The 26,981-nt window shown below is 42.2% G+C and overlaps 2 protein-coding genes across 6 annotated transcripts in view; both read left to right on the top strand.

The window, feature by feature from the left end:
- Positions 1-6,231: 6,231 nt before the first annotated feature.
- prmt6 (protein arginine methyltransferase 6) lies at positions 6,232-7,613 on the top strand. Its single transcript, XM_021620490.2, has one exon. It carries the CDS (start codon positions 6,298-6,300, stop codon positions 7,351-7,353), a length of 1,056 nt encoding a protein of 351 aa, XP_021476165.1. The 5' UTR covers positions 6,232-6,297; the 3' UTR covers positions 7,354-7,613.
- Positions 7,614-13,575: 5,962 nt separating this feature from the next.
- Positions 13,576-26,981, top strand: part of LOC110536586 (netrin-G1-like) — a 262,918-nt gene continuing 249,512 nt past the window's right edge. For 2 of the 5 annotated variants that reach the window (XM_036935169.1, XM_036935170.1), the window contains exons 1-2: positions 15,561-16,524; positions 25,991-26,800. In XM_036935169.1, the coding sequence (XP_036791064.1) occupies positions 26,558-26,800 (243 nt within the window). In that variant the 5' untranslated portion in view covers positions 15,561-16,524; positions 25,991-26,557. Of the gene's footprint in view, positions 13,770-15,559; positions 16,525-25,990; positions 26,801-26,981 lie in introns of those variants that run through there. The other 3 variants (XM_036935168.1, XM_036935167.1, XM_036935171.1) reach the window with 3 other exon arrangements.

The following is a 26,981-nucleotide window of genomic DNA, read 5'->3' as shown; positions in this document are numbered from 1 at the left end:
AAAATCGTGTTTGAAAAAGGTAAAGTATTTGCTGTGAGCCAATGGGGTAACCTAGGTAATCACAAGACGCAAAGTTCTACCTAATACCGACTGGGACTATTGTACATGGTGCTCCGTTACTCTTTTTTGTATCTTCATTAGCACGGTATACATCATCTTAATTTTACCTTCAAGACGCCACCAATTTGAAAAACTGAAAAAGTCGAGTGTGCTGATTTATTGGTGCATTGAACCATGTCACGTGCCATAGTTTAAAAACTAAAGGGCATTTCAACATTAACAGAGTGACACAGACTCTGTTTAAAATGTACTGTAACAGTCAAAAGTTTGGACTCACCTACTCATTCAAGGGTTTTTCTTTAGTTTTACTATTTTCTACATTGTAGAATAATAGTGAAGACATCAAAACTGTGAAATAACACATAATGAATCATGTAGTAACCAAAAAAGTGTTAAACAAATCTAAATATATTTACATTTGATATTCTTCAAAGAAGCCACCCTTTGCCGTGATGACAGCTATGCACACTCTTGGCATTCTCTCAACCAGATTCATGAGGTAGTACCTGGAATGCATTTCAATTAACAGGTGTGCCTTGTTAAATGTTAAGTTATGGAATTTCTTTCCTTCTTAATGCATTTCAGCCAATCAATTGTGTTGTGGAAAGGTAGAAGATAGCCCTATTTGGTAAAAGACTAAGTCCATATCATGGCAAGAACAGTTCAAATCAGCAAAGAGAAACTACAGTCCGGCATTACTTTAAGACATGACGGTCAGTCCATTCGGAAGAATTAAAGAACTTTGAACGTTGCTTCAAGTGCAGTCGCAAAAACCATCAAGCACTATGATGAAACTGGCTCTCATGAGGACCACCACAGGAAAGGAAGAGTTACCTCTGCTACAGAGGATAAGTTCATTAGAGTTACCAGCCTCAGAAATTGCAGCCCAAATAAATGCTTTACAGAGTTCAAGTATCATCAACTGTTCAGAGGAGACCTCTTGATTTGGGCTTTCATGGTTGAATTGTTGCAAAGAAACCACTACTAAAGGACGCCAATAAGAAGAATAGACTTGCTTGGGCCAAGAAACACGAGCATCCTTTGGTATGATGAGTCAAAACACAGTTCACTTTCATAGCAGCCACGTTTTATTCCTACACGCATCTGTACACTCTCTTCCTCTCACCTTGTCCCTTAGCTTGTGGACTTCAATGCACAACACATCAGGTGTATATGACCAGGCAAAAAAAACTTTCCAAGCCAAACCATATCATAACCGCTACACACAGCCTACATAATTGTCACTATATTAGCTAAAGTAACATCAATATAGCTAATAGAACTAACAAGTTAGTGAACCCTCTACAATCATGCAGTAACATTACAAAGTACAATCAGTAAGCAGTTTAGCACTCATAGCCAGCTAGCTAACACAGCAGCCATCTGTTTGAGCAGAGTTTTTGTGGGCTAAACTGAAACTGAAAAAAATAAAAGACAAAATATCTCTCGATTTCTCTCTTGCTTCTCCTTTATTTTGGAAGAAATTAATTTGTTAAAAACTGTTTAACTATTGTCTTTCTCTCTCTTGATGTCAACTACTGACCACATGTTATACACTGCAGTGATAGTTAGCTGTAGCTTATGCTTTCACTACTAGATTCATTCTCTGATCCTTTAATAGGGTGTCAGTTCATGCTGCAAGAGCTCTGATTGGACTTACTGTGTAAGTCTATGGAAGGGGGTGAGAACCATGAGCCTCCTGGGTTTTGTATTGAAGTCAATGTGCCCAGAGAAGGACGGAAGCTAGCTGTCCTCCGGCTTCACCATGGTGCTACCCTACAGAGTTTTGTTTAGTGTACTGTAGACATTCCTTGCAAAGTAGTTTGTTTTAATAAATGATTTGGTGATGTGATTATACTTTGTGTAGTTTTATCTAAAAAGGATAACTTTTTTAATATTTTACAATTTTTATTTTTATGAAATTCACTGAGGAGGATGGTCCTCCCATTCCTCCTCCGAGGAGCCTCCACTGGTCTATGCCATATTGCATGTCTATCGTTTAAAAACCTAAGCTCAGGGCAATTATTTAAACCATCTGTGGCTATTTCTGTTTCAACAACTCAGAGCACTAAGCACTTCTCTTTAAGTGCACCATCATGATCTGTTCACTACAGTCCGTTTGGAGCACTTAAAACCTGATCAACCTTTTCTTTTACAGGATCTTTGATTAATGAGCAGTGTTGTCTTCACTTGACTTGGTGGTTAAGTGGTTAAGTGATATGGAGGCGGACGGGAAGAGTGGACGGCTTCACACAAGGCTTCTGCACATGTTGTATCAAAAGACTGAAACATGACTGTACATGTTGTTGTCGTCTATGTTGTTATGTGTCTTGTGTGCACCAATCTGTCACCACACATGAAGTTCCCTAAAGAGGATATAAAAGTTATTGGAATTGAATTTCAATGACTAACATACACACAACATACAGTAGAACATAACATGATTCATCTGGAAACCTGGGAGAACAGTAGTTAGTTGTAATGCATATATTACAACAATGTACAAGCATGTTGATATAATATGAAAAAAGGACAAGATGTGAGATGTCTAATAGCGTCCGTGAATAATCATGCATATTTCCAATTGTAGTCTAGATACAAATTATACTGAGGAGGAATTGTGATGCAGTCAGCATCTCTCTCTCCCTGCCTCCATGGTGTCTGTCATATTTGCAGGTTGTACTTAGTAATTTAATCTAATTGCAGTCTAATGTAACTGACACGAGGAAGGAGGGGAAGCAGGTCTTCGGGGAAAGGGGATGTAATTATTGAATTGATTCATGGGGCCATGATTGACGGGCCAAGATCCTGTCACAGCAACTGGTCAGGAGAATGAGTGGGAGGGGGAGGGTGAATGCGGGAGGGAGAGGGAGGGTGGGTGGGATAGGAGGGGCAGGGGCAGGGGATGATGGGGAAGGTGGGGAAAGGGTGGGGATGATGATGGAGGAGGGCTTATAGAAAGCGCTTCCACAACCTCCAATACTCCTCATCCAAACTGCTGCAAGACAAATTCGATATATTTGCGCTTGATAATATCTCTGATTATTGTGCTTGTGTGTATGTGTTTCCTATGGTTTTAGATATGCTTTCTCCTCTGTTTCAGATCCTAGACAGAAAAAAACATGGTTTGTGTGTGAGAACTGTGTTTGTCATTGAAACAGAGAGAACAATTGAAAACAATAATCAATGTTTTGTTTAAAAGGAAAAGCTGTTTAATGACAGACCACTGTTCGCTTATGTAACCCCGTTCTATGAAAGTAAAATATCAAAGTACTCTCCTATTGATCCCTGGAAATGATCGATAGTCGGCCATTGCATCCAAGTGTCTGTTACTCAGCATGCTAGTCTTCTGGAATGGGGGATCATGACACTGAGACTGATTGCTAGGACACTGGACCTGTGTGTGTGTGTGTGTGTGTGTGTGTGTGTGTGTGTGTGTGTGTGTGTGTGTGTGTGTGTGTGTGTGTGTGTGTGTGTGTGTGTGTGTGTGTGTGTGCGTGTGCGTGTGCGTGTGCGTGTGCGTGTGTGTGAATGCGTGCATTCATTCCTGTATGTCTGTGTGTGTGTGGCTAGTGCTAAGGCAGGTGACAGGTCTGGTCATGCTGACAGCAGTCAGGCTACTCCTAGGGGACTGTACAGACTGACAGCAGCTGCCCAAAAAGAAGCACCACATCCTGTTTTCCAGTACAAAGAGCCTGCTCACTCTTGCTACCTTTCTCTCTCTCTCTCTCTCTCTCTCTCTCTCTCTCGCTCTCTCTCTCTCTCTCTCTGTCTCTCTTTCTGTCTATCTCATTCTCTCTCTGTCTGTCTCTCCCTCCCTGTTTTTATATTCTGAAACCTTAACACCTGCCTCTCTTTCTCTCAAAACACACATGCCAAACAGAAAACACATTCACAGTGACATCTAAATACAGGCATGTGCTATACATGGTCATCACCACAACTCCAGCAGACTGTACATACACACAAACCAGATATACTCACACACTCAGTCCTCTTCTTCCTTCTTGCTGTCTGTCTCAGCATGATGTAACGAGTCCTTCACAAACAACTTCTTGAGCTTGAAAAGAAGAAGAAAATAAAGATCAGCTTTGGGCGGGTAGGTTATCGATTTTTCCAAAGTGATTTGGTTTTCTCTAGCTGTACTCATGGTTGACCAACCATCAGCTCCCTTGCTTTTCTCTCCCATCTCCCTGCTTTAACATCTCTGAAATTTTCCAACATGTTTCAGGCCCAGTGAACACAATGCCTTCCCTCCTGGCAGTCCATCAGACTCACCAATCAGACTCCAGTGAGCCCGTGGTTTAGATCAGCAAACAGCGATAGAAAACTTTAATTAAAGGAGATCAGGTGCTCACATCTGAGCAAACGTGTTTTTTTTATCCTCCAATAATTTGAGATTGGGAAATTACATGATATAACAAGGGTGATTTTATGCAAACACGTGTGTTATCTTAGTGTGTGTGTCTGTGAGAGAGAGAGTGAGCAGGAAGAAAGCAAGATAGACAACACTGCTACCCATGATAGGAACTGTACAAGGTGACTTCATCACAAACAAGAGAAGCAGCACATGCAGGCAAACCGAAGGTGAGAAAAAAGTACAGCTTGTCAGACCAAAAGCTGCTTTGTAGCTACTCCTCTGTCTCTAGAGAGACAGGCGATGATGATGTGTTGTCATTTTGTTAAGGTTAAAGGGAATTCATGTCATCCATCATATTGGGGGATGTGGTGAGGTTGTGATTGGCCCTGGCATGGGACCAGCCAGGCTACCTGCGTATGTGTGTGTGCAGGGGGGGGGGCTACCTGCAACTGTGAGGGGAGGGGAGGCCAGATAGACACACTGGTTACGTCCCCCTGCTCAGACGTTGCATGTTTCAACCAATGGTTGCATGCCACATCATCAACTGTACCGTCGGGTACCAGATTGCTATAACATATGATGTGGTTAGCTGATACGTAAAATAAATTCACATTTTTCATCGCATTGTCCTAAGTATTAATTTGAAAGGAATCCTGGAAAACCCAACAACCTGGCAGCTCTCTCCTCTTCATCTTAGTGAAATGGAATACAGCTCCTGCTAATTCTCCAACTAGCGCTAGCCAAGGATATCTGGAAGGACCTGGGAAAGTCACAGAAGATTCACTGGAAGAGGAGAACAGTGACATAAACATGTGTTCTACCTGCCATAATTTTTGGGGTGGAGAGCTTAGAACTATTTGTGGACATGCTTTAGACTATAATTGGCCTTCCCCACAGCAAAGCATGTCCTGATGGAGCACATGTGGGCCTATGATGCCCACTGCATCGTAATTTCACAAAATGTGTATTTTTTTTTCTTTTATAAGTTACCATAATGCCTTGTTCAAAATATCTGGGAACTCGGAACTCGAACTTGCACAGTGCATTTAAGAAAATTGGGAACATGGGGAAAAACCAAGCTCAAACTGGGAAAAATAATTTTGAAAGGTCCGCCAACTTGGAATTCCAACTTGGGAGCATGGGCCTCTTTGGGAGCATGGGTCTCTCCGACTTTCCGACTTCAAGACCACTGACGTCATTATTTGACCTCTTATTTTTCCAAGTTCGCAGTTTTCTTGAAAGCACCATAAGATATAAGATGATGAGGAGTGAGGAAAATTGGGATGATAGTTTTCTTTAATGCTGCATTTGATATGGATGGTTGTGGTTGTGCAAATTCAGTAGTTACATATTTTTCATGATCAAACAGGTTTGTCAATATTCTTCAAGATTATATTTGATGTCCTGCTACTCATGTCATCCATTGACCAATCGGTGAATGATGCCGCGTTCAAATCAACTGGGACATCGGAAAAATACGAGCGCCCAATCATGACGTCAGTGATCCTCAGGTCGAAAAGTTGGAGCTCTAGAAAGATGCCCGAGTTGAAATTCTGAATTGGATGACCGTTTCCCAGTCGGAGCTTGTTTTTTTTCCGAGTTCCCAGTTGTTTTGAACGCATTGAAGTCAGAGTTTCCGAGTTCTGAGCTCACAGATGGTTTGAACGCGGCATCAAACAACGCATTGCGACCACTGTCATTTGATGGTTCACTTTTTACTCCTGGGAAATGTAGTTCTTTAAAAACAAATAGCTAGCAAATCTACGAATTCGACTGCTTCTAAAACGACAAAGACCAAGGTGCAACCCGTTTCCTCATTCCGGAAGTACAATGCACTGACGTTCCAACGTGATAACAAGAATCTGAGGGCAAGCGAAATGTCCCACTTCACAAAGAAAAGGAAATTAGACAAAAATGTGCAGGATAACCTGTACTTTGACAGCTATTCTGATGTTACCATTCACGAGGAAATGATTGCAGACACTGTCCGGACGAACACGTACAGGACAGGGATACTGAGGAACAGCAGTTTGATCCAAGGGAAAGTAGTGTTGGATGTCGGGGCAGGAACCGGCGTTCTAAGCATATTTTGCGCCCAAGCCGGGGCCAGGAAAGTTTACGCGGTGGAGGCTAGTTCAATCGCTGATCAAGCTGTTAAAATTGTTAAACACAACAAGATGGAAGACATAATCGATGTGATTAAAGGGACTCTGGAGACAATCGATTTGCCGGAGCAGGTGGACGTGATAGTAAGCGAGTGGATGGGGTACGCGCTGCTTCACGAATCTATGCTGAATTCTGTCCTCTTCGCCCGCGACAAATGGCTTAAAGCCGGCGGCCTTATTTTGCCTTCCAAGGCCGAACTGTACATTGCACCCATCAATGACTTCGTGGTGGAGGACCGGCTAAGTTTCTGGTCAACTGTGAAGGACCAGTACGACGTGGACATGTCGTGCATGTCTGACTTCGCCAGGAAATGCATCATGAGCAATGACATCACCGTGAACTTGGTGACGGTAGAGGACGTGCTCTCCCACCCCTCCAAATTCGCCGAGTTGGATCTGTACTCGGTTACCACGGAGCAGCTGAAATCCGTGAAGGGGGCATTCAAGTGCGAGTGTTTCGGTTCGTCTGCCGTGAACGCGCTCTGCGTGTGGTTCACGGTGACCTTTCCCGGTGGCGAGGAGAAGCCCCTGGTTCTCTCCACATCTCCGTTCAAACCGGAGACGCACTGGAAGCAGGCAGTGTTGTATCTGGATGAAGCAGTGAATGTTAGACAAGACACCACAGTGGTGGGCGAGGTCAACATGTCTCCCTCAGAGGACAGTTCCAGACATATATGCATCCACGTGGACTACACTATAGGAGAACTCAAAAAACAGTCCAAGACCTTTTCCATCCCAGATTGTTATTCAGGAGAGGCTCAACAATAATGTTTAGACCTAATCTTTGACAGTTTAAGCAGTGTCAACCTTACATTAACCTGGTTTAGCAGCAGAGGGACACTTGGCAATTAATTGTTGGCCGAGGCCTAAGTTGTAATAATGGAAAGAATCCCACTATTGTTGTGTAGTTTATGCTACAGAGTTTCCTGATGTCTTTGAACTTGTGAAGGAGAGCCAATGTGTTGTGATAATTGATCTGAATTAAATACTTAAGTGGATGGAATGAAATAAATACATTTAACAAATAAGCTCTCAATTGAAATGGTATGCAACTCACTTTTTCTCATATTTATATGGGGAAAAAACATGTTTTTGCTTACACTATGAGTGGGTCTTACAGTAGAAGCAAGGTAACAAGGTCAGGGCAATATACAGTGGGGAGAACAAGTATTTGATACACTGCCGACTTTGTTGGTTTTCCTACTTATAAAGCATGTAGAGGTCTGTAATTTTTTATCATAGGTACACTTCAACTGTGAGAGATGGAATCTAAAACAAAAATCCAGAAAATCACAGTGTATGATTTTTAAGTAATTCATTTGCATTTTATTGCATATCCCTACATGGCCCCTGAACCCAAGTCATATTTTACCTGATTGTTATTGAAATGGTTGTCCATAACTAGTTTAATAGATTCACCCACTCATTCACTGAAGGCTACTTTGAAAAACTCTAGGCCTCCCTGATGTATATTACCCTAACAAGACTGCTATGCAGCTCAGGTGAGGACAAATGTCTAGCATTCTCTGGCATTTACATTTTCATTCCAGTTGGACTCTAACCATTAGCTTACAGTAAGGTGATCATCTCTGATAGAATAATGTGCATGTTAAAAGTATGGCAAACCTGTTTTTCTCTTTATGATACTATGTGCATGGAACGGGTAACATTTTAATAAGAAAAATAGGATATACAGTTAGGCTGTTATTTGGTAGTCTTTATTGACTCTCATAGTTAAATGTGACTTCACAGCAACATTTTTTCTCAAATTCACTTAGTTGCTACAGGTGTCTTCTAACCTGCCAGTGCCTAGTAGACAGACTAAAGGCAGAAACACAGATATTGGAAATGTTAAGTGCAGTATTAGCTTCCAGATGCTCCTGAACTCCGTATCAAACTGCAGCATGCACAGTCACTCTTCTCTGCTCAACGCTCTACTCATTCTAACCCATCCTTGCCTTGAATCATTTGAAAACAAATAGAAAGGGCGTAGAAACATTCAATTGTTTTATTTGTCTTGTAAGGAGGATCAATAGAAAATGTGCTTAATCTAACTCATTGTTGGAGTCATTGTTATAGTGGGGATGTGTGAGAGGAGAATCCACTATGTTAGAGCTTATGGGTATGCAACAACTAGTCTTTCCAAAGGTCCTTGGTCCTCTGTCTCTGTTACTATGTCTTCTGCAGTCTGAGAAACACAAAGGCTCGTCTGACAGCAGCTGATGAGGATAACCACTGTTATGAGAGAACAATGTGAGTCAGTAGAAGTACCATAAAATGAACATTTGACATTATGTTACATTCCCCATTATAACTCCACAGACTGAGGAGGAAGGAGGGTGCTATGAAAGTGTGAAACAGCTGAGAAAGAGAGATAGATTAAGATTGGAAAAGCCTCTCCATGGACCGAGGTATGTGTTATTAAAAAGCTAAATGCATTCTATATGTGAGAAGATTATCTATATTGTATGCATTGTTTTAGAGTTAATGAATTTCATCGTAGGCCTATGTGTCTATGAGGGATCTTTTTAGCCCGATACAACATCCCTGACTGGATTCACATTAGAACTGGTCTGCGTCCAAAGTGGTTAGAGCGTTGGACCAGTAACCGCAAGGTTGCTGGATCAAATCCCCGAGCTAACAAGGTACAAATCTTTCGTTCTGCCTTGCCCCGGAGCAAGGCAGTTAACCCACTGTTCCCCGGGCGCCGAAGACGTGGATGTCGATTAAGGCAGACCCCCACACCTCTCTGATTCAGATTGGTTGGGTGAAATGCGGAAGACACATTTCAGTTGAATACATTGCTAGACAACTGACTAGGTACCCCCTTTCCCAAATGGCTCCCTATACAATGCAGTTATTTTGGTCAGAGCCCTACGGGCCCTGGCCAAAAGTAGGGCACTATATAGGGAACAGGGTGCCATTTGGAATGGACCCCTGATCACCATCTCCTATTTGTGCCTGGTATGCTAATAGCCTACAATATATAAACCAATAGGAATCATTTTCCACCAGCCAGTTATAGTAACCAATATTTTGACAAATTGGAAACATGTTATTTACAAAAACGTAATTTAGAAGAGCAATTCCCTGAGCTGTGCGTTAGTCTCCCTACAGCCCTGGAGAAATCATCTGTCATCATTATCATTAGCAGCCCTGGATGTAAGCCTTTTTATAGACAGGGATATTACAAGCTACCTTGTACCACTAATCTCTATCATGCATTTAGCCTACACCTTTTTTCTCTCACACCGACACTACTGCCCTTCTTTTATTGTCTATTCTTTTAAATAGTGTAATAAGGCTAGGTTTCAATCACTCCATCACTCTTCCTTTTTCTACAGGATTATCTCTATTATACAGTTACTGAACACCTTTTTCTACTGGATTATCTCTATTATACAGTTACTGAACACCTTTTTCTACAGGATTATCTCTATTATACAGTTACTGAACACCTTTTTCTACAGGATTATCTCTGTTATACAGTTACTGAACACCTTTTTCTACTGAATTATCTCTGTTATACAGTTACTGAACACCTTTTTCTACTGAATTATCTCTGTTATACAGTTACTGAACACCTTTTTCTACAGGATTATCTCTATTATACAGTTACTGAACACCTTTTTCTACTGAATTATCTCTGTTATACAGTTACTGAACACCTTTTTCTACTGAATTATCTCTATTATACAGTTACTGAACACCTTTTTCTACTGGATTATCTCTATTATACAGTTACTGAACACCTTTTTCTACTGAATTATCTCTGGTATACAGTTACTGAACACCTTTTTCTACTGAATTATCTCTATTATACAGTTACTGAACACCTTTTTCTACAGGATTATCTCTATTATACAGTTACTGAACACCTTTTTCTACTGAATTATCTCTGTTATACAGTTACTGAACACCTTTTTCTACTGAATTATCTCTGTTATACAGTTACTGAACACCTTTTTCTACAGGATTATCTCTATTATACAGTTACTGAACACCTTTTTCTACTGGATTATCTCTATTATACAGTTACTGAACACCTTTTTCTACAGGATTATCTCTATTATACAGTTACTGAACACCTTTCTCTCACACCTATACTGTTCCATTGTATTATTTCTGCTTTACGATAAGGCTACGTTTCAATCATTATTTTGTACACAAACATTGATGCACACAGTAAAGCTGTTCAAATACTATGGTGTGTTCCCATTTATCTGTTTATCCCCAGCCCATGAATGTGACTGACTTCACATTCAAATCCTCAGCTGGAATTGTGTGTGTGTGTGTGTGTGTGTGTGTATGTGTGTGTGTGTGTGTGTGTGTGTGTGTGTCAGAAATGCATCCAACTGAATGCAGTGAGGCATGACTGCATGAACGGACACAACACATCACAACAGGGACAGAGTTGTTTGGTGCTGTTAAGTAAATCCCGAACAGGATGGCCAAATCACAATCAGCCTACGGCAGGAGGCGAGGCAGACGGGTTTCGCCTGTGTGTGAAGTACAAATCCACCAAACTGTGTGGTGCCTGTGTGGTTCTAATCCCTTTTCAATCATGAACTTTATGGATTACGCTCCTATGTAATTCTTCTCAGGTATAGTTTTTCTTTTTTTCTTATTTTTGACTTATTATGATATTTCAATTTGGGGAGTTAAGTTGTGGGCTTAAAGCACCATGCAGGATAAGTAGAGGACTGTAGAACACAGATTGATGAAAGGTCTTTAGCCAGGTCATGGGCGTAATGTTCTCTTATAAGAATACATATAATAAGTAGTAATAGAACTATTGCTGGGCTTACAGTTGACATATTATGGTATCCTGACCATCCCACTGCTGACACCTATGTAGCAAATCCAGGGTTTTTGTTTGACTGGGACTCAAACCGAGGCCTATTTTGTTCCACTGCTTGTAACACTTCCTGATGATCAGTCTTTATTGTTTTGTTTTTCAAGAAAAATGTGTGTTGTGAAACCTGGTGTGAATGTATTGTAATGTTTTGAAAATGGTATAACTGCCTTAATTTTGCTGGACCCCAGGAAGAGTAGCTGCTGCCTTGGCAGCAGTTAATGGGGGTTCATAATTAATACAAATACACACACTGCCTCCCACTTGCTTGCCGACCAGATGAAGGCAACAGTACACTCTATTGAACCAAGGTCAAATCCAATACAGTGATGGGCAAAAATGTCTGTAGACATCCATTTTCTAATCATCATCCAATATATGACAGCACAGCATCCACAGAAAGGCACACATACACACACACTGACAGAGGTGGATGACAAATAATGGAGCGTGAGGCACGTGATTGCCGGTCTGTGTCAATTGCAGTGCCAACTATCGAACCTCGACATAGATTTTAAAACACTGTGCTGAATGGGGGGAGGGGGGTGGGGGGCTGGGGGATAGTAAACATAGATGGTGCAGAAGCTTTTCAATAAAAGAAGGAAAGGGGCCAGTGGATCACAATTTGTTTTTACAATCCATCCGACCACAATACATTTGATGTCTAGTTCAAGTACCATTTTTATCCCTCTGTCAGTGGGATGATTTACAGGTAATTGTTTAATAGCTGTTAGATATTACAACCTGTGTAGAAGGAGAGGTTATTGTAAGACCACAAGTCCTCTGACCAAGGAAGACTATAACTAAAGTAAGGGCCTTAAATGCTTCCTGTTCAGGTCACCTAGTTAGTGTATACTGACCCTGAGGCATTTTTTAAAAAATAGACTAACATTTGTCTTTCTTCTCTTCTTCAGAGTTGTGGTGATGCAGTGAGAATAATTGTACTTTTTGATAGATATTCAGTCTACAACATCTGTATTTTTATCCATTCTGTCCTCGGGGGTGGCTAAGTGGACAAACAAACTAGGCATTACAGGAAAAGAGAGTAGCATGAAATGGGCTGTTTTATTCCAATGCTGGTATTGTGTGGTTTGTGATGGTATGTTCGTGTCAGATGAGTTGCCCTTGGGCGAGTCGCGTGAGGATCTGTCCACGTGCTGAAAGGTATATTAAGATTCAAAATACCTCTCCATGCATTGAGGTCTGAGTTATTAAAAAGCTAAATGCATTCTATTTGTGAGAAGATGATCCCTATAGTATTCAACAGCGCTTTGTCACGTAAGGAGCTGTCCACCACCTGAAATGAGCGGTGCTGCCCAGTTAACGTGTGACGAGCTGTCCAGCTCCAGAAAAGAGCAGTGCTGCCCAGTTAACACGCGAGGAGCTGTCTATGGTGCTGAAGCCAGTGCCCAGTTGACGCATCTACATAGAGCTATATACTTTCACTGATCTTTTTCTTTTGAAGTGCACGTGTAATGTATTTTGAGCAGAGTAAATTACACTAACACAATTTGATAATAATTGTTCTCCATGTTAGGATTGGGATGATGCTTAATTTAAATACATTTCTTGCTATGTCAAAGCAAAAATAGCCCATGTGACTGGCTGGCTTCCATCTTTGTTTGCTAAAAAGGACTCTGACAGACCCTCAGATGCAATGTTGTTATACTTTCCACAATGTCATGTGATTGTCACGTGTTAGATATTTTCTACTATCAATCTGTTTTCTGTAGCCTTATCTTTTCACTTGAAATGATTTACTAAACTTAGTTGTGACATTGCATGACTTATTATATGACTATTAAAGGCAAACTAAAGTATACCCATAACAAATTATTTTATATCAGTTAAACACGATGTTTCCACTACTGAAAGATGCTTGAAATGCGTGTGTCTCGGTAGACAAGATAATTTACTATATGTCAGTATGCTGCAGCACCAATCATGCGTGTCGGTATTATAAACACTCCTTCTACAAGTCTAATGAAAGACGTGCTCAATAGTCATAGCCACTGCATTTTTGTCATCAACAACTTTTCAGACAAGGATCAAGTAGAACTTAAAGTACTATTTCCCTTTACCCCTGTGTGACGTTGCATGTGTTTGCCTTGTTGTTCCACTAACTGAAGTGCCATTGTCACTGAAGTGACATCCGTGCCTCTGCTCACCCCATTCCGGTGAAGCCACGGAGAGAACTAGTCGTTTCACAGCAAGTCTCTGCTCTCCGCGTGAACGACGATGACCAGGTTTAAAAAAAGAAATATATCGCTGTGTTACATGATCTTCGCTATTCTTCGCAAGGATACGAAATGAGCCTTTGAGAGAAAAGGTAAGGTCTACTTGTTTGGGTTTCTGCATGTTGGAGGGATGGGCACAAACTTGTTGATGGTCGCGGCTATATGAGACGCCTTATGATTTGATAGAGTGGTTTCTGACAGCTGACAGGAAAAGTGTATAACTATGATAAAAATAGAGCACAGTCGATTCATTAAATAATGCTTTAAAATAAATATATAAGTACAGTGTGTATAGTTGTATGCATTTGTAATCTTCTTAATTGTTGTCCTAGACCTTTGTTTTATTTGTGCGTTTGCTGCGTGGTGTAAAGCTTGCCAATGTGTTGTGGCGGACTTGCTGTTTGGGAATATCTGTGTGATAATTGAGGCCATATGCCTCACAATAGGGCTCACTATCTAACAGAGGTCTGATAGGTGTATGTATTGCACTGCTCATAGAGCGAGCTGTGTGTGGGGAGCTGATTTCGACATATAGGATTCTTCGTTCACCTCATAAATTGTACAATGCTGATAATAACGCTACTGATTCATTTCAACATATCGACATCAACAGGGGTGCAGCGACACACTGTAAGGGAAAAATTACTTTTAATTCCAATTTTCAAACCTAACAAAAGCATTAGGTTATTAAGATATGGCCCCGTGCTACTTCTTTCCAACTTTCAGCACCGATTTTATTTGCAACGTTTGACATTTTCAATAGAAATATGTGAGTAAATAAGGGAGTTTATTGTCCAGCACAATAATTGCAAAACTAGGCCTATTGACACTCTACAGAAATCTCAAGTCACAGGCCACAGGTCAGCATCTGTCCCCCAAGGATGATTTTTCAAACTTGTGAATCATACAGGCCTAACAGACTATTTGTACTCCTACATGAGACCTCTATACAGGTCAACCATAGGGACTGGTCTCCTTTGCTACTCAATGGAGAAGAATTGAAATAGATTTGTATTCCAAACCGGCCCTAGACGTCAAAACAGGAGTAGCAGGGTCATTGATATAATTTCAGTGCTTTCTCTTTCTCTCTCCATCTCTGGTCTTGATTGTTTCTTTCTGTCCTCCGGATCATCGCCACCGCTGGAGGATTTACTGTCAGAATGGATCGAATTTTAATATAATCTGGGCCCTCCCCAAGGCTAATATCCTGACGGTGTGAGAGATTGCTGCGGACTCAATCCCCTGTAGAAATCACTTGTTTCGACTCTTGCCAGTGTCCGGTAAATTGCAGTGAAAATGCAGCTAACAGATGGAGTCTTACACAAGGTGTAATGACGTTGCTAAACTTCCAGCAACTCACACTGACTCATCAAGGTTTTTGTAGGGTGGCCGTGGTATGTGTGTGCTGTAATTTGAGCACGTCATGTATGGGGTGGAGTGCATGCTTTGCGCATCATCCCATGCCTATATTTGACAGACCTCTATACTCATATTTTCAAACCCCTCATTAATTTAACCCGGGACAGATTTGGGGGCTCAGGAGCCCCATACTTAGGCATGGAAAGCCTAAATGTTTGATTTTCATTTCCATATGTGTGCCTCTCCAAGTCAATTACCAACATCATCACAATGTTTCGTCCAGTGCGCATATTCTGTGCGCAATCTGACAAAACTCTAGCCTATGTTTACATAGCATTGAAACAGTTAGTCTATATCATTGAACTAAACCACCAAAACAACTACATTTAAAATAGTTTAATGACTGAGGTTATTAAAATTATTTGCTACCTTTAGGACCCTGCGGAACACATGTAGGCATATTGGTAGAGGTACGGGATGCAATCACTACTTTAGCTCGCATTTGGAAGAGATTGCTTATCTCCCATATCTCTCTCTCTCTGCTCCGTCCGTTAGAGTGGGAACCACTGTTCTCAGTGATCTGTCATTTGTCCTCTAAGTTTAGATACATCCGCCCCATTGAGTCTCAGACTGGTCCTGAAAGAGGACTGCGCTGGGGGGGAAATATTGAGGCTGAGTGAGCGGTTTAATCTAACGGACTCTCTAAGTGCGCTATCTCTTACCCGCCATCTCCACTGAGCAGTTTCCTGCCTAGCAGTGCAGTGTAGGGGAATGCGCGAGGGATGCGTGACGCCGGAACAGTGGAGGATATTCTCGGCAGCGCTGCTAATTGCTGTGATTCATGTTCCCTTTGAGTGCCTGTAACGAGTAGGCTATAGCGAGAGATTAAGAGAGAGAGAGATAAAGTGTATATCCGCTCACAGGAGTCAAATGTCTTGGCTGTGGATCTAAGAAATGATACAGATTAAACGGACATTTTATAAAAGACAAAGGAGCCTTTGCGTTTCAAAGTTTTTTCATAGTGTTCTTTTTATTTTTCTGATGCGGAAACTGTTCCATTGCTTCCAACAATGCAATAATGGAATTGCACGTGGCAGAATGATGACCAGCGGCGCGCGGGACATAGGCTGCTGTCAAAATACTCACCTATTTGTGTTATTGTGCTGCTCTAAGAGTTCCAGACAGTGATCAGTCATTTGTTTTAAAGTGGGAGAAAATCTCCTCTGATCCCGTCTCTTCACTAAAGAGATGTTGCACTTGCACAGCGATTCCAGGAAGATTGACGTGCGCGCGGGGGGACCATTCAATCGCTGCCTCCACTCCAGACTCAGCTTGTTTTAACTCTTGGGTCATCAACTTTTAGCATCCCGTTTCTACCGAACTCATCACATTAAGATTTACACGCGCATCTTAAAGGGGTGCCTGTGGTCAGTGCTGAACTTGTTGAACACTGGACTGTGCACGGTGAATTGAGGCAAACCTACAAATGTAAGTACGCATGGGCTATTATTGAACTAAGTCTATTTTGTAGGCATGTTGTACAATTAAAGTAACTCGTTTAATTGTGGCCACCTTCGTTAAAACATTGTATGCTGTATGAAGGTAGTCTTAATAGCTGACTCATCTTTCAATACTTCCTGAATTGTAGCCTAACTTTAGTTGGAAACCCACCTATAGTAGGCTCTTATCGAAGTGTTGATTATGTCATATCTTTGAACATTTGGTATAATTTGCCATAATGCAGTCTGAATGAAGTTGAACGCGTCCATGCTCATTACTCATTTAATAACTAAAATAATGTAATGAAAACATTAATTACTTGACTCCGGTGCCCTTTTGGCAAAGCTAAGCCTACTTGTGATTTGTGGAAGCGCCCCCTTGTGGAATTGATCAATTCCGAATTAGTATTACCAGTCAATATCATGAAATGCCGCTAAAAAGATACGGTCTATTCTGTATTTTTTGGGGGGTTGTTTTAAAGGAAATATACTTCATGGTTATGCCCTGTTCAGCCCTGTCCTATCAATACACCTGCTGAAGCCCCAAGTTTTTTAGTAGGCTAAAGAATGTGAGGGTGCCAAAATAGAAGTGTTTTTTTTATACACGACAATCTATCCTGCATCCTTTTGAAAGGCTTGGTAGTTTCTTATATTCAGGGTAGTCTATTGATACGCCTAACGATATGTTTGAGTAGTTGTTTTATTCAGAGCAGCTTTATGTCCGTGCTTCACCCGTGCATTTCGAATCCAGGCTTATCCTCTGCATATTACTTGACTTTGATTAGATTTGGTAAATAATAATGATCAGTAAGAAGCTGCAGACTGAGAGCCAGTATAATGTATTTTATACAGTTGGGTTTGGTTAACATTATCACATATCATATATATTATGGCATACTATTTAAATACATTAGGGTGTTATACAGTATTTATATTTCTAATACAGGGCCTACTAACTGATTTTTACATTTTAGTTTGTTTGTAATAAAAATACTATTATGGTCAAATCATTAATGTATGCCAATTTAATTTCACAGAATTTTAAAAAACAAGTGCGGTAATGTCCGCACATGGACCTGTAAGGTTAATATTAGATATGATACTAAATTATATTCTGTTCACCCATAAATTATGATGTTGATCAAATTTGGAACGAAGAGCAATAGTCATTATAATGATTTCCAGTCCACCCATGTTGACATGTTGCCAATAGTAAAACTTGCACTTGCTACGATATTTACCTTATAATTTAGACATGACCACTTTATTTTATACATTGCCTTCAAAGGACCTTGGATTTTGATAAGGCTCAATGTAACAGTATCAGCTGCTATACATGTTCATTACTATTAATGCACATGTTCTCTATTTCCAGTGGGTTACCTTGCTGGGCTTATTCTAAGGGCTAGAGGTGGACATGTAGAGTAGCCATGCAGGCATGCCACTGTGAAAGCTGAATAATATGGTAGCAGCCTTTTAGGAAAAGTGTTTTTAATAATGCATTAGGTGTTCCTATGTCGCAATGAAGTGTGTGCTTGGTGGCGAAGGGAGGCCGAGGAGAATGTGAGAGGGCGAGAGACAGGGAGAGAGAGGGTGGAGGAGTGGTAGTGGTGGTGGCTGGCGTATACTTTCTCCCTGCTGTCTAGTTTGCTACAGTACACTTCTGTATGTGGCGCAGGAGTAACAGATGCCCCGAGCTCCACACACACGACTCCACGCAGACAGCATCGTAAGAGTCACCCTGTCAAAAGTGCCCCTCTCTCACACACAAGATGCATGTGGCAGGGAGTAAGAGTGAGAGAGGAAGGAGAGTGTGAAAGCGGTGAGAGTAAGAGAGCGTAAGAGTGGGGAGGGTAAGAGAAAAGGAGAGACAGAGAGAGAGAGACCATGTGAGATGCAGCTGTGGGGGCAAATCAAGCACGTCTTGGCAGCAGCGCTGAGGGAGTTTCTTGCCTTCAGAGGCCCGGGACCTGTCTGGCTCCAACAATCAGATTGTATTAGAGGGGGAAGGGAGGGCTGCCATGTTCCACTGCTGTTCTGCTCAAAACCTTCGCTTTGATTTCTCGATGCTCCCCTCCCCAACAGACAGAAAGCCATGCTGTTTCACCGAAACAGTTGTTATAGCTTCATTCATTAGCTAGGATACACCACACCATGATTGAAAAAAGATCATACACCTGTATGCAAATTTTAGCCAGTGACACGTTGAAGACAGAGGAGAGGGGAGGCCATTGTGGGGATCGGCTGGTGCTGTGGTGATGGTATGCCACAGAGATGTGTGTTGGGCTCATGAAACATTCTGGAACATTAAACGCTTGGTTGTCATGTTGGTAGGGGCATGCTCCGGTTGTCTGCCACATGTTTATTTATGAGGACTGTCATATTGGCAGGTTGTTAACGAGGAAGATTAGGGATTCTGGGAAAGGAAGGCAGGCCCAGGAATCTGAGGAGAGTGAAGAGCCCTCCATGCATGGCACAAGTCTCCATGTGATGCTGGCCCAGCTCTCTCTCTCTCTCTCTCTCTCTCTCTCTCTCTCTCTCTCTCTCTCTCTTTCTCTCTCTCTCTTTCTCTCTCTCTCTCTCTTTCTCTCTCTCTCTCTCTCTCTCTCTCTCTCTCTCTCTCTCTCTCCCTCTCTCTCTCTTTCTCGTTCTCTCTTTATCTCTCTCTCTCTCTCTTTCTCTTTCTCTCTCTATGTCTCCATCTGTCTTTTTCTCTCCTGTCTATCCCACACAAGCTAGGCACATCACTGGCTTTGTTTAGCAAGAGATGGAGACAGAGAGACGTGGAAAATATGAGAGGGCACAGGGAACAGGTATAAAGAGACAAGATGAAAAGAAGAAGAGCAGGATTGTTGGGAGGCAGTGAGGTAGGAGGGAGCTGAAGAGGTTGGGTATTCATACACATGACTCAGTCAGATGCTACTCCAGTAGTTGTAACCACTGCCAGGCCAAGCATGCATGTCTTTCCCCACTGACTTTTAAACACTCAGCCATGCTTGAGTGGCCCCAGGGATGAAATGGAAGCGGACATAAGGGAGGGAGGGAGGGGGGGGTTCACAGCTTTAGAGAGAGAAAAAGAGAGAAGGGAAAGAGTTGGCGAGAGAGCTCTCTGCGAGGTCATATGGATCCTGTAAAACATTTATGGGTTTAAATATAAAATCAACCTCAGCATTGCCTCATTGGTAGGATCCTATGCCCCAAAAATACACTCCGTTCTATGTATGCCTTGTGAGCCAGTGAGCCGGGAGCCCAGTGTACTGTACACCAAGGATGCCTTAGAACAGGAAAGACTGAAAATACTCACTTACTGAACCGCAGAAGAGTTCACAGCCTTCATAGGACTCCATTCCATGTCAAATAGTAAGCCATTTATTTTACACTTTTGTTTGTGTATATTGCTTCATTTTTAATACCTTTTCAATTAACCGATTCAAGTTTTCATAACAATCGGTAATCGGAATTGTTGGACGCCGATTATGGCCGATTACATTGCATTCCACGAGGAAACTGTATGGTAGGCTGACCATCTGTTGCGCGACTGCAGCAAGGAGCCAAGGTAAGATGCTAGCTAGCATTAAACTTATCTTATAAAAAACAATCAATCTTCACATAATCACTAGTTAACTACACATGGTTGATGATATTACTAGGTTAACTGGCTTGTCCTGCGTTGCATATAATCAATCCGGTGCCCGTTGATTTATCATCGAATCACAGCCTACTTCGCCAAACGGGGGATGATTTAACAAAAGCGCATTCGCGAAAAATGCACAATCGTTGCATGAATGTACCTAACCATGAACATCAATGCCTTTCTTAAAATCAATAGAAGTATATATTTTTAACCCTGCATATTTAGTTAAAAGAAATTCATGTTTGCAGGCAATATTAACTAGGGAAATTGTGTCACTTATCTTGCGTTCATTGCATGCAGAGTCAGGGTATGTGCAACAGTTTGGGCCGCCTGGCTCGTTGCGAACTAATTTGCCAGAATTGTACATAATTATGACATAACATTGAAGGTTGTGCCATGTAACAGCAATATTTAGACTTAGGGTTCCCGCCCGTTTGATAAAATACGGAACAGTTCCATATTTCTCTGAAAGAATAAACGTTTTGTTTTTGAAATGATAGTTTCCGGATTTGACCATATTAATGACCAAAGGCTTGTATTTTTTTGATTATTATTTTACAATTAAGTCTATGATTTGATATTTGATAGAGCAGTCTGACTGAGCGGTGGTAGGCAACAGCAGGCTCGTAAGCATTCATTCAAACTTTACTGCATTTGCCAGCAGCTCTTAGCAATGCTTGATTCACAGCGCTATTTATGACTTCAAGCCCATCAACTCCTGAGATTAGGCTGGCAATACTAAAGTGCCTATAAGAACATCCAATAGTCAAAGGTATATGAAATACAAATGGTATAGAGAGAAATAGTCGACGTGTCATAATTCCTATAATATCTACAACCTAAAACTTCTTAACTAGGAATATTGAAGAACTGGGAATATTGAACCACCAGCTTTCATATGTTCTGAGCAAGGAACTTAAACGTTAGCTTTTTTACATGGCACATATTGCACTTTTACTTTCTTCTCCAACACTGAGTTTTTGCATTATTTAAACCAAATGAAACCATGTTTCATTATTTATTTGAGACTAAATAGATTTTATTTATATATTATATTAAGTTAAAATATGTGTTCATTGTTCTTTCAGTATTGATGTAATTGTCATTATTACAGATATATATATATATATATATATATATATATATAATCGACCTACTAACCGGTATCTGTTTTTTTTTGGTCCTCCAATAATCGGTATCGGTATCGGTATCGGCGTTGAAAAATAATAATCGGTCGACCTCTAATTGACAACATGTTCACTCTTTGAAAGCCTTTATCAACATATTATTATTTATCAACATATATTAAACTTAATCTCTCACATCCTCTAAAACCCCTTTATTTCTGCAGTGTCCCACCTTATTCTTGATGGATGGGGGGAGGAAGCAGGCGACCTGCCCCAAATAGCCCAGGTCTCACTTAAAATGCATAGCACACCCCTCTCCCCTGCTCTGCTCTCCTCTGCCAGTGACACTGGATTCAAAGTGGGTAATAATGAGAGGAAGGGCCAGTGTCTGAATTGTAGAGGGTGATAATGACCTGGCTGTTGTGATCTTTTATGTGCTCCCCTTATCTATTATCTAGCCTGGGAATCTCTGTCCCTGCTCCCTTATGTATTATCTAGCCTGGGTATCTCTGTCCCTGCTCCCTTATCTATTATCTAGCCTGGGTATCTCAGTCCCTGCTCCCTTATCTATTATCTAGCCTGGGTATCTCAGTCCCTGCTCCCTTATCTATTATCTAGCCTGGGCATCTCTGTCCCTGCTCCCTTATCTATTATATAGCCTGGGTATCTTTGTCCCTGCTCCCTTATCTATTATCCAGCCTGGGTATCTCTGTCCCTGCTCCCTTATCTATTATCTAGCCTGGGTATCTCTGTCCCTGCTCCCTTATCTATTATATAGCCTGGGTATCCCTGTCCCTGCTCCCTTATCTATTATATAGCCTGGGTATCTTTGTCCCTGCTCCCTTATCTATTATCCAGCCTGGGTATCTCTGTCCCTGCTCCCTTATCTATTATCTAGCCTGGGTATCTCTGTCCCTGCTCCATTGTCTATTATCTAGCCTGGGTATCCCTGTCCCTGCTCCCTTATCTATTATATAGCCTGGGGATCTCTGTCTCCACTCCCCTTATCTAACCTGGGTATAACTGTCTCCACTCCCCTTATCTAACCTGGGTATCTCTGTCTCCACTCCCCTTATCTAACCTGGGTATCTCTGTCTCCACTCCCCTTATCTAACCTGGGTATAACTGTCCCCACTCCTCTTATCTAACCTGGGTATCTCTGTCTCCACTCCCCTTATCTAACCTGGGTATCTCTGTCTCCACTCCCCTCATCTAACCTGGGTATCTCTGTCTCCACTCCCCTTATCTAACCTCGGTATAACTGTCCCCACTCCCCTTATCTAACCTGGGTATCTCTGTCTCCACTCCCCTTATCTAACCTGGGTATAACTGTCCCCACTCCTCTTATCTAACCTGGGTATCTCTGTCTCCACTCCCCTTATCTAGCCTGGGTATCTCTGTCTCCACTCCCCTTATCTAACCTGGGTATTATTGTCCCCACTCCTCTTATCTAGCCTGGGTATAACTGTCCCCACTCCCCTTATCTACCCTGGGTGTCGCTGACCCCCCTACCCATCTTTATCCAGTCAGGCCTACCCTACTGAAACAGGCCCCTGGTCACCTCCAGCACTTAGTAATAGTATGTCTATTAATGGCATAGAGCTTCAGTGCCAAGATCTCTACTGGATATCTGGATAAATTTTACCTTCCCATGTCTCCTCAATTGACATTCCTACTTTTTAGCAGTGAAGGTCTTCCCCCTCTTCTTTGCACCTCTTCACCCTTCTCTCCTCACTCATTTTGTCTCCCACACTCCCCCTCGCTCTCTCGCTTTCTCTGTCTCTATCTCTCTCTCCCTCTTCCACTTTGGCCTTGTGCTATCTCTTTTTTCTTCCTCTCCCTCTCTCTCTCTCTCTCTCTCTCTCTCTCTCTATCTCTTCTCTCTCTCTCTCTCTCTCTCTCTCTCTCTAGACCCAATTCAATGCTGGCTATATGGGTAGAAGTGCTCCATAGGTTAGACATTTGGGTCAGTACTGCCATCTGACCCAATTGGTTGGAGAATGTAATTGTTTATCAAAATAAAATATGACCAGATATTGTACTTTTACTGTAGGTATAAGATATTACTGTATTCCTTTGCAATAAGCTATGAGCTAACTAAAAATGAAAAACAGTCCTGAAAATTTTAACTTAAAGTATAGCTGATGGCATTTTCTATCTCATGGCAAAATAGAGAATAAACAAGCAGAAGTTATAGCGTTCAGCCTATCTCAAGCGTAGACAGAGAGACCTATACACAGGCTGGGCAGTGAGGCCTGTACATTCAGGCTGTAGGCGTATAGCAGGCTAATTGATCACTCAGGACTAGGTGTGTTGGGTCAGCGGGTCCATTGTCTGGGCTGACTGATTAACCAGCACTAAAACGTCCACTGATCCATCCCTCACACTGCTTCTGGCTAACGTCATCATCAATTACCTGCCGCTGCCTGCAAGCCAAGTCACTATTGGGCTGGCTGGAGAAAAAGGCTACCTGCCTGTGAAATGTGTCCCTCTTTAGTGGCTAGCGCTAGCTCAGCTAAGCTGCAGCCTTGTTTTAGTGAGTGTGTGTGTTTGGTTTTGCTATCCTTGTGGGGACCAGGAGTCAGGAAAAATACTACTTTAGGCTTTGGGGTTAGGTTTAGGGTTAGGGTTATAATTAGGGTTAGGGTTAGAATTCGGGTTAGGTGTAGGATTAGATTTAGGGTTAGAGTTAGAGGTTCAGGATTAAGGTTAGGGTTAAGGCTTAGGGTGATGGGTTAAGGAAAATATATTTTGAATGGGAATCAACTGTTTGGTCCCCACAAGGATAGTAAAACAAAGATGTGTGTGTGCGTATGTTGTGTGTATGTGTGTGTGTGTGTGTGTGCGCGTGTGTGTGCGTGTGTGTGTGTGCGTGTGCGTGCGTGTGTGTGCGCGTGTGTGTGCGTGTGTGCGTGTGCGTGTGTGTGCGTGTGCGTGCGTGCGTGTGCGTGCGTGTGTGTGTGTGTGTGCGTGCGTGCGTGTGCGTGCGTGTGTGTGTGTGTGTGTGAGTGTGTGGAGATATGGAGAGATACATACTGTAATCTGCATTTAGAGTATTGGTTGTTTAAAATGTGGGGACAAAGCTAACTGAGGAATATAGATCGTTAGGGGTGAGATTACTTGGGGATGTTCTATTTGATTTTGATGTATAAATCTATACACCAGATTGCTGTCTACTGTACTCTATGTGCAGTATGTCCAGAGATGTTATTTGAAGCAGTCCTGTCCATTTCAAATGTCGCCATTTCTTATTCAAACTAATTCCGGTCAGCTAGTGCCAGGTGGAAACGGACGCCTGCCGTTCTCTCTCTGATTCAGGACCTGGATGTTGAAAGAGATAATTGCATAGTGCAGGTCAACTGAGTTGAGTACACTTTGATATTGAAATTGAACTTTTTTCTTTTTTTTAAATGTTCTTTCTGTTTCAGAAAAATACATGTCCAAATAATAGACCTTGTCAATGTTCAGAATTCCCCAAGTCTGGGATGTTGCCTCATCCCGGAATCATCATCATCCACAAAAAAAAAACATAAGGAATACAAGAACCTACATCAAACTGACACAGACTATGTGGCTTACACGTGACCTTTGTGTTATACAGTGCATTTTTTTAATGCTGAGGACTTTGAATTGCCTGTCTTTCATTTTTTGGCCAGTCGGCTGGAGTACAGAACCATACTTAAGACGAGGTGTCAGGTACAGACGTCCTCGTTGATTAGTAGAGGATTTGAAAAGTCTAAAATGCATGGACAGTAGACAGTTTTCTCCCAGCGCTCGTCACCTGCAGCTTCGTGAGTTGAATTCTCTTTCTGAGGTTGCTGTATTCAACCTGAAAGGCCTCGTGTGATCATGAGGCAAATGAAAGATGGTCCCTCTCATGATACATTCCAGGTCTTTCAACAAGAAAACATTCATTTGTATCTGTGTATGAATAGTGAATAAAGATGGGATGTTTTCAGTGTTGAGATCACAACAACACTACATGTTTGGTTTATACTCAGGCAATTCATATTACCATAGCAACTGTTGTTGATATCAGTGCAGCAGTCTTTTGTCAATGCATATTGTGAAATGATATGGATGTAGGGCTTTGTTTAGACCTGACTGATCATTTATCATGCATACCACCATCTCACCTGTTTCTAGAATGTACCTGTGCTTTGGAACGACTAACATTGATCTGATACATACAGTATGTTTCAATGGTGTTGTTACTGCCACAATCCAACAACTACACTTTGTAATCCTCCAAATGTTATATAATGCTAATGATTTACAAACTTGCATTTTAATGGTACGGTAGATTGAAGATTTAGCTGCTGGTGTTTCTGGTTCTCCTGGGAAGGGGCATAGAAAACAAACTCATGATAAGTGAAAACCAGGGTGAGGTGTGGACTTAGTGTGAAAAGCATCAGGATATAATGCACCTTGATGGCTTTGGTTATAAAATCCCCCTTTGGGATGTACACACTCACTATGCCCATCCTGACACCCCCACATCAAGGATCTCTCCCCGGTTACACTGCCATCCGTCTGCTGATGTCAAACTCTATACCTACACAAACGTACACTCACACACACACACACACACACACACACACACACACACACACACACACACTCTCTCTCTGTCAAACTATCCCCCCACTAGGCATTCACCCTCTTCTCTTCTCTCCTCTCCTTGTTCCCTACAGACCGTGGGTGCCGTTGCCGGGCGGAAGAGAGACATGATTGACAGCAAACAAAGCTGAGCGGCCTGTCACTCATCTCTCCATCAGCGTGTCAAAAAGGCTGCCTCCTCCAGGGCTCTCGCTCTAGCTCTCGCCTCTCTCCTCCTTCACACCGACTCCTCCTCCCTCCATCCACTCCTTCTCTTTTTATCTCCTTGACGGGCCAGTCACCCCCTAACTTCGGCGTGTCGTGACCCCTCCGTTCCCGCCCTGCCGGAGAGAGAACTGTCGGAGAGACCTGAAACGGAGTACAGAGAGGACTCCAGACCAAAACAAGTGGTGTCCCCCCTCGCCCCTCCATCTCACACCCCTCGCCCCCTCCACCAAGCTGTTAACAGGAGGCTGGCATGCTGCCACAGTTCCTTAGCTCCTCTCTCTGTAAAGGTTGGATTATTTCATAAACTCAAAGGCCCAGGCCTTTCCCTCGGTTTCGCTGTCTCTCTGTTTCGGGAGAGAAGAAGAGGGATTCCCCATTGAGAAAGCAATAGCCCTTTTCTAGAGGAGACCCAGAGTGTCTGAGAGGAAGCGGCGATGCGTTTCCCTCTGGTGTTGACACTGCAGGCACTGTGGGCCAGTGTGTGCCAGACCATGCAGCACTACCCAGCCTGGGGACACTACGACGTGTGTAAGTCTCAGGTGTACACGGACGAAGGCCTCACCTGGGATTACATGGCCTGCCAACCTGAGGCCATGGACATGACCAAGTACCTGAAGGTTACGGTGGACCCACCCAACATCACCTGTGGAGACCCACCTGAGACATACTGCGCCCTGGTAAGTCCTGTTCTCTGTCTCAAATATGACTTGTACCCTTCTCTCCAATAGACAGCCCTCCGTAGTTATACAAGTGGATGCATTACAAACGAAGTAAGGGAGATATGAATGGACCAAAGTTAGAATTGCTGGTCAACTTTTCTAATATTGCACTCACGCACACACACACACACACACACAC

The sequence above is a fragment of the Oncorhynchus mykiss genome, chromosome 11 (genome assembly GCF_013265735.2).
Source record: "Oncorhynchus mykiss isolate Arlee chromosome 11, USDA_OmykA_1.1, whole genome shotgun sequence".
In the NCBI taxonomy this organism is placed as follows: domain Eukaryota; kingdom Metazoa; phylum Chordata; class Actinopteri; order Salmoniformes; family Salmonidae; genus Oncorhynchus; species Oncorhynchus mykiss.
This window is presented reverse-complemented; position numbering and strand designations above follow the sequence as displayed.

Excerpts from the sequence above, each read along its gene's own strand:
- prmt6 (XM_021620490.2), top strand. The coding sequence starts at position 6,298 with ATGTCCCACTTCACAAAGAAAAGGAAATTAGACAAAAATGTGCAGGAT.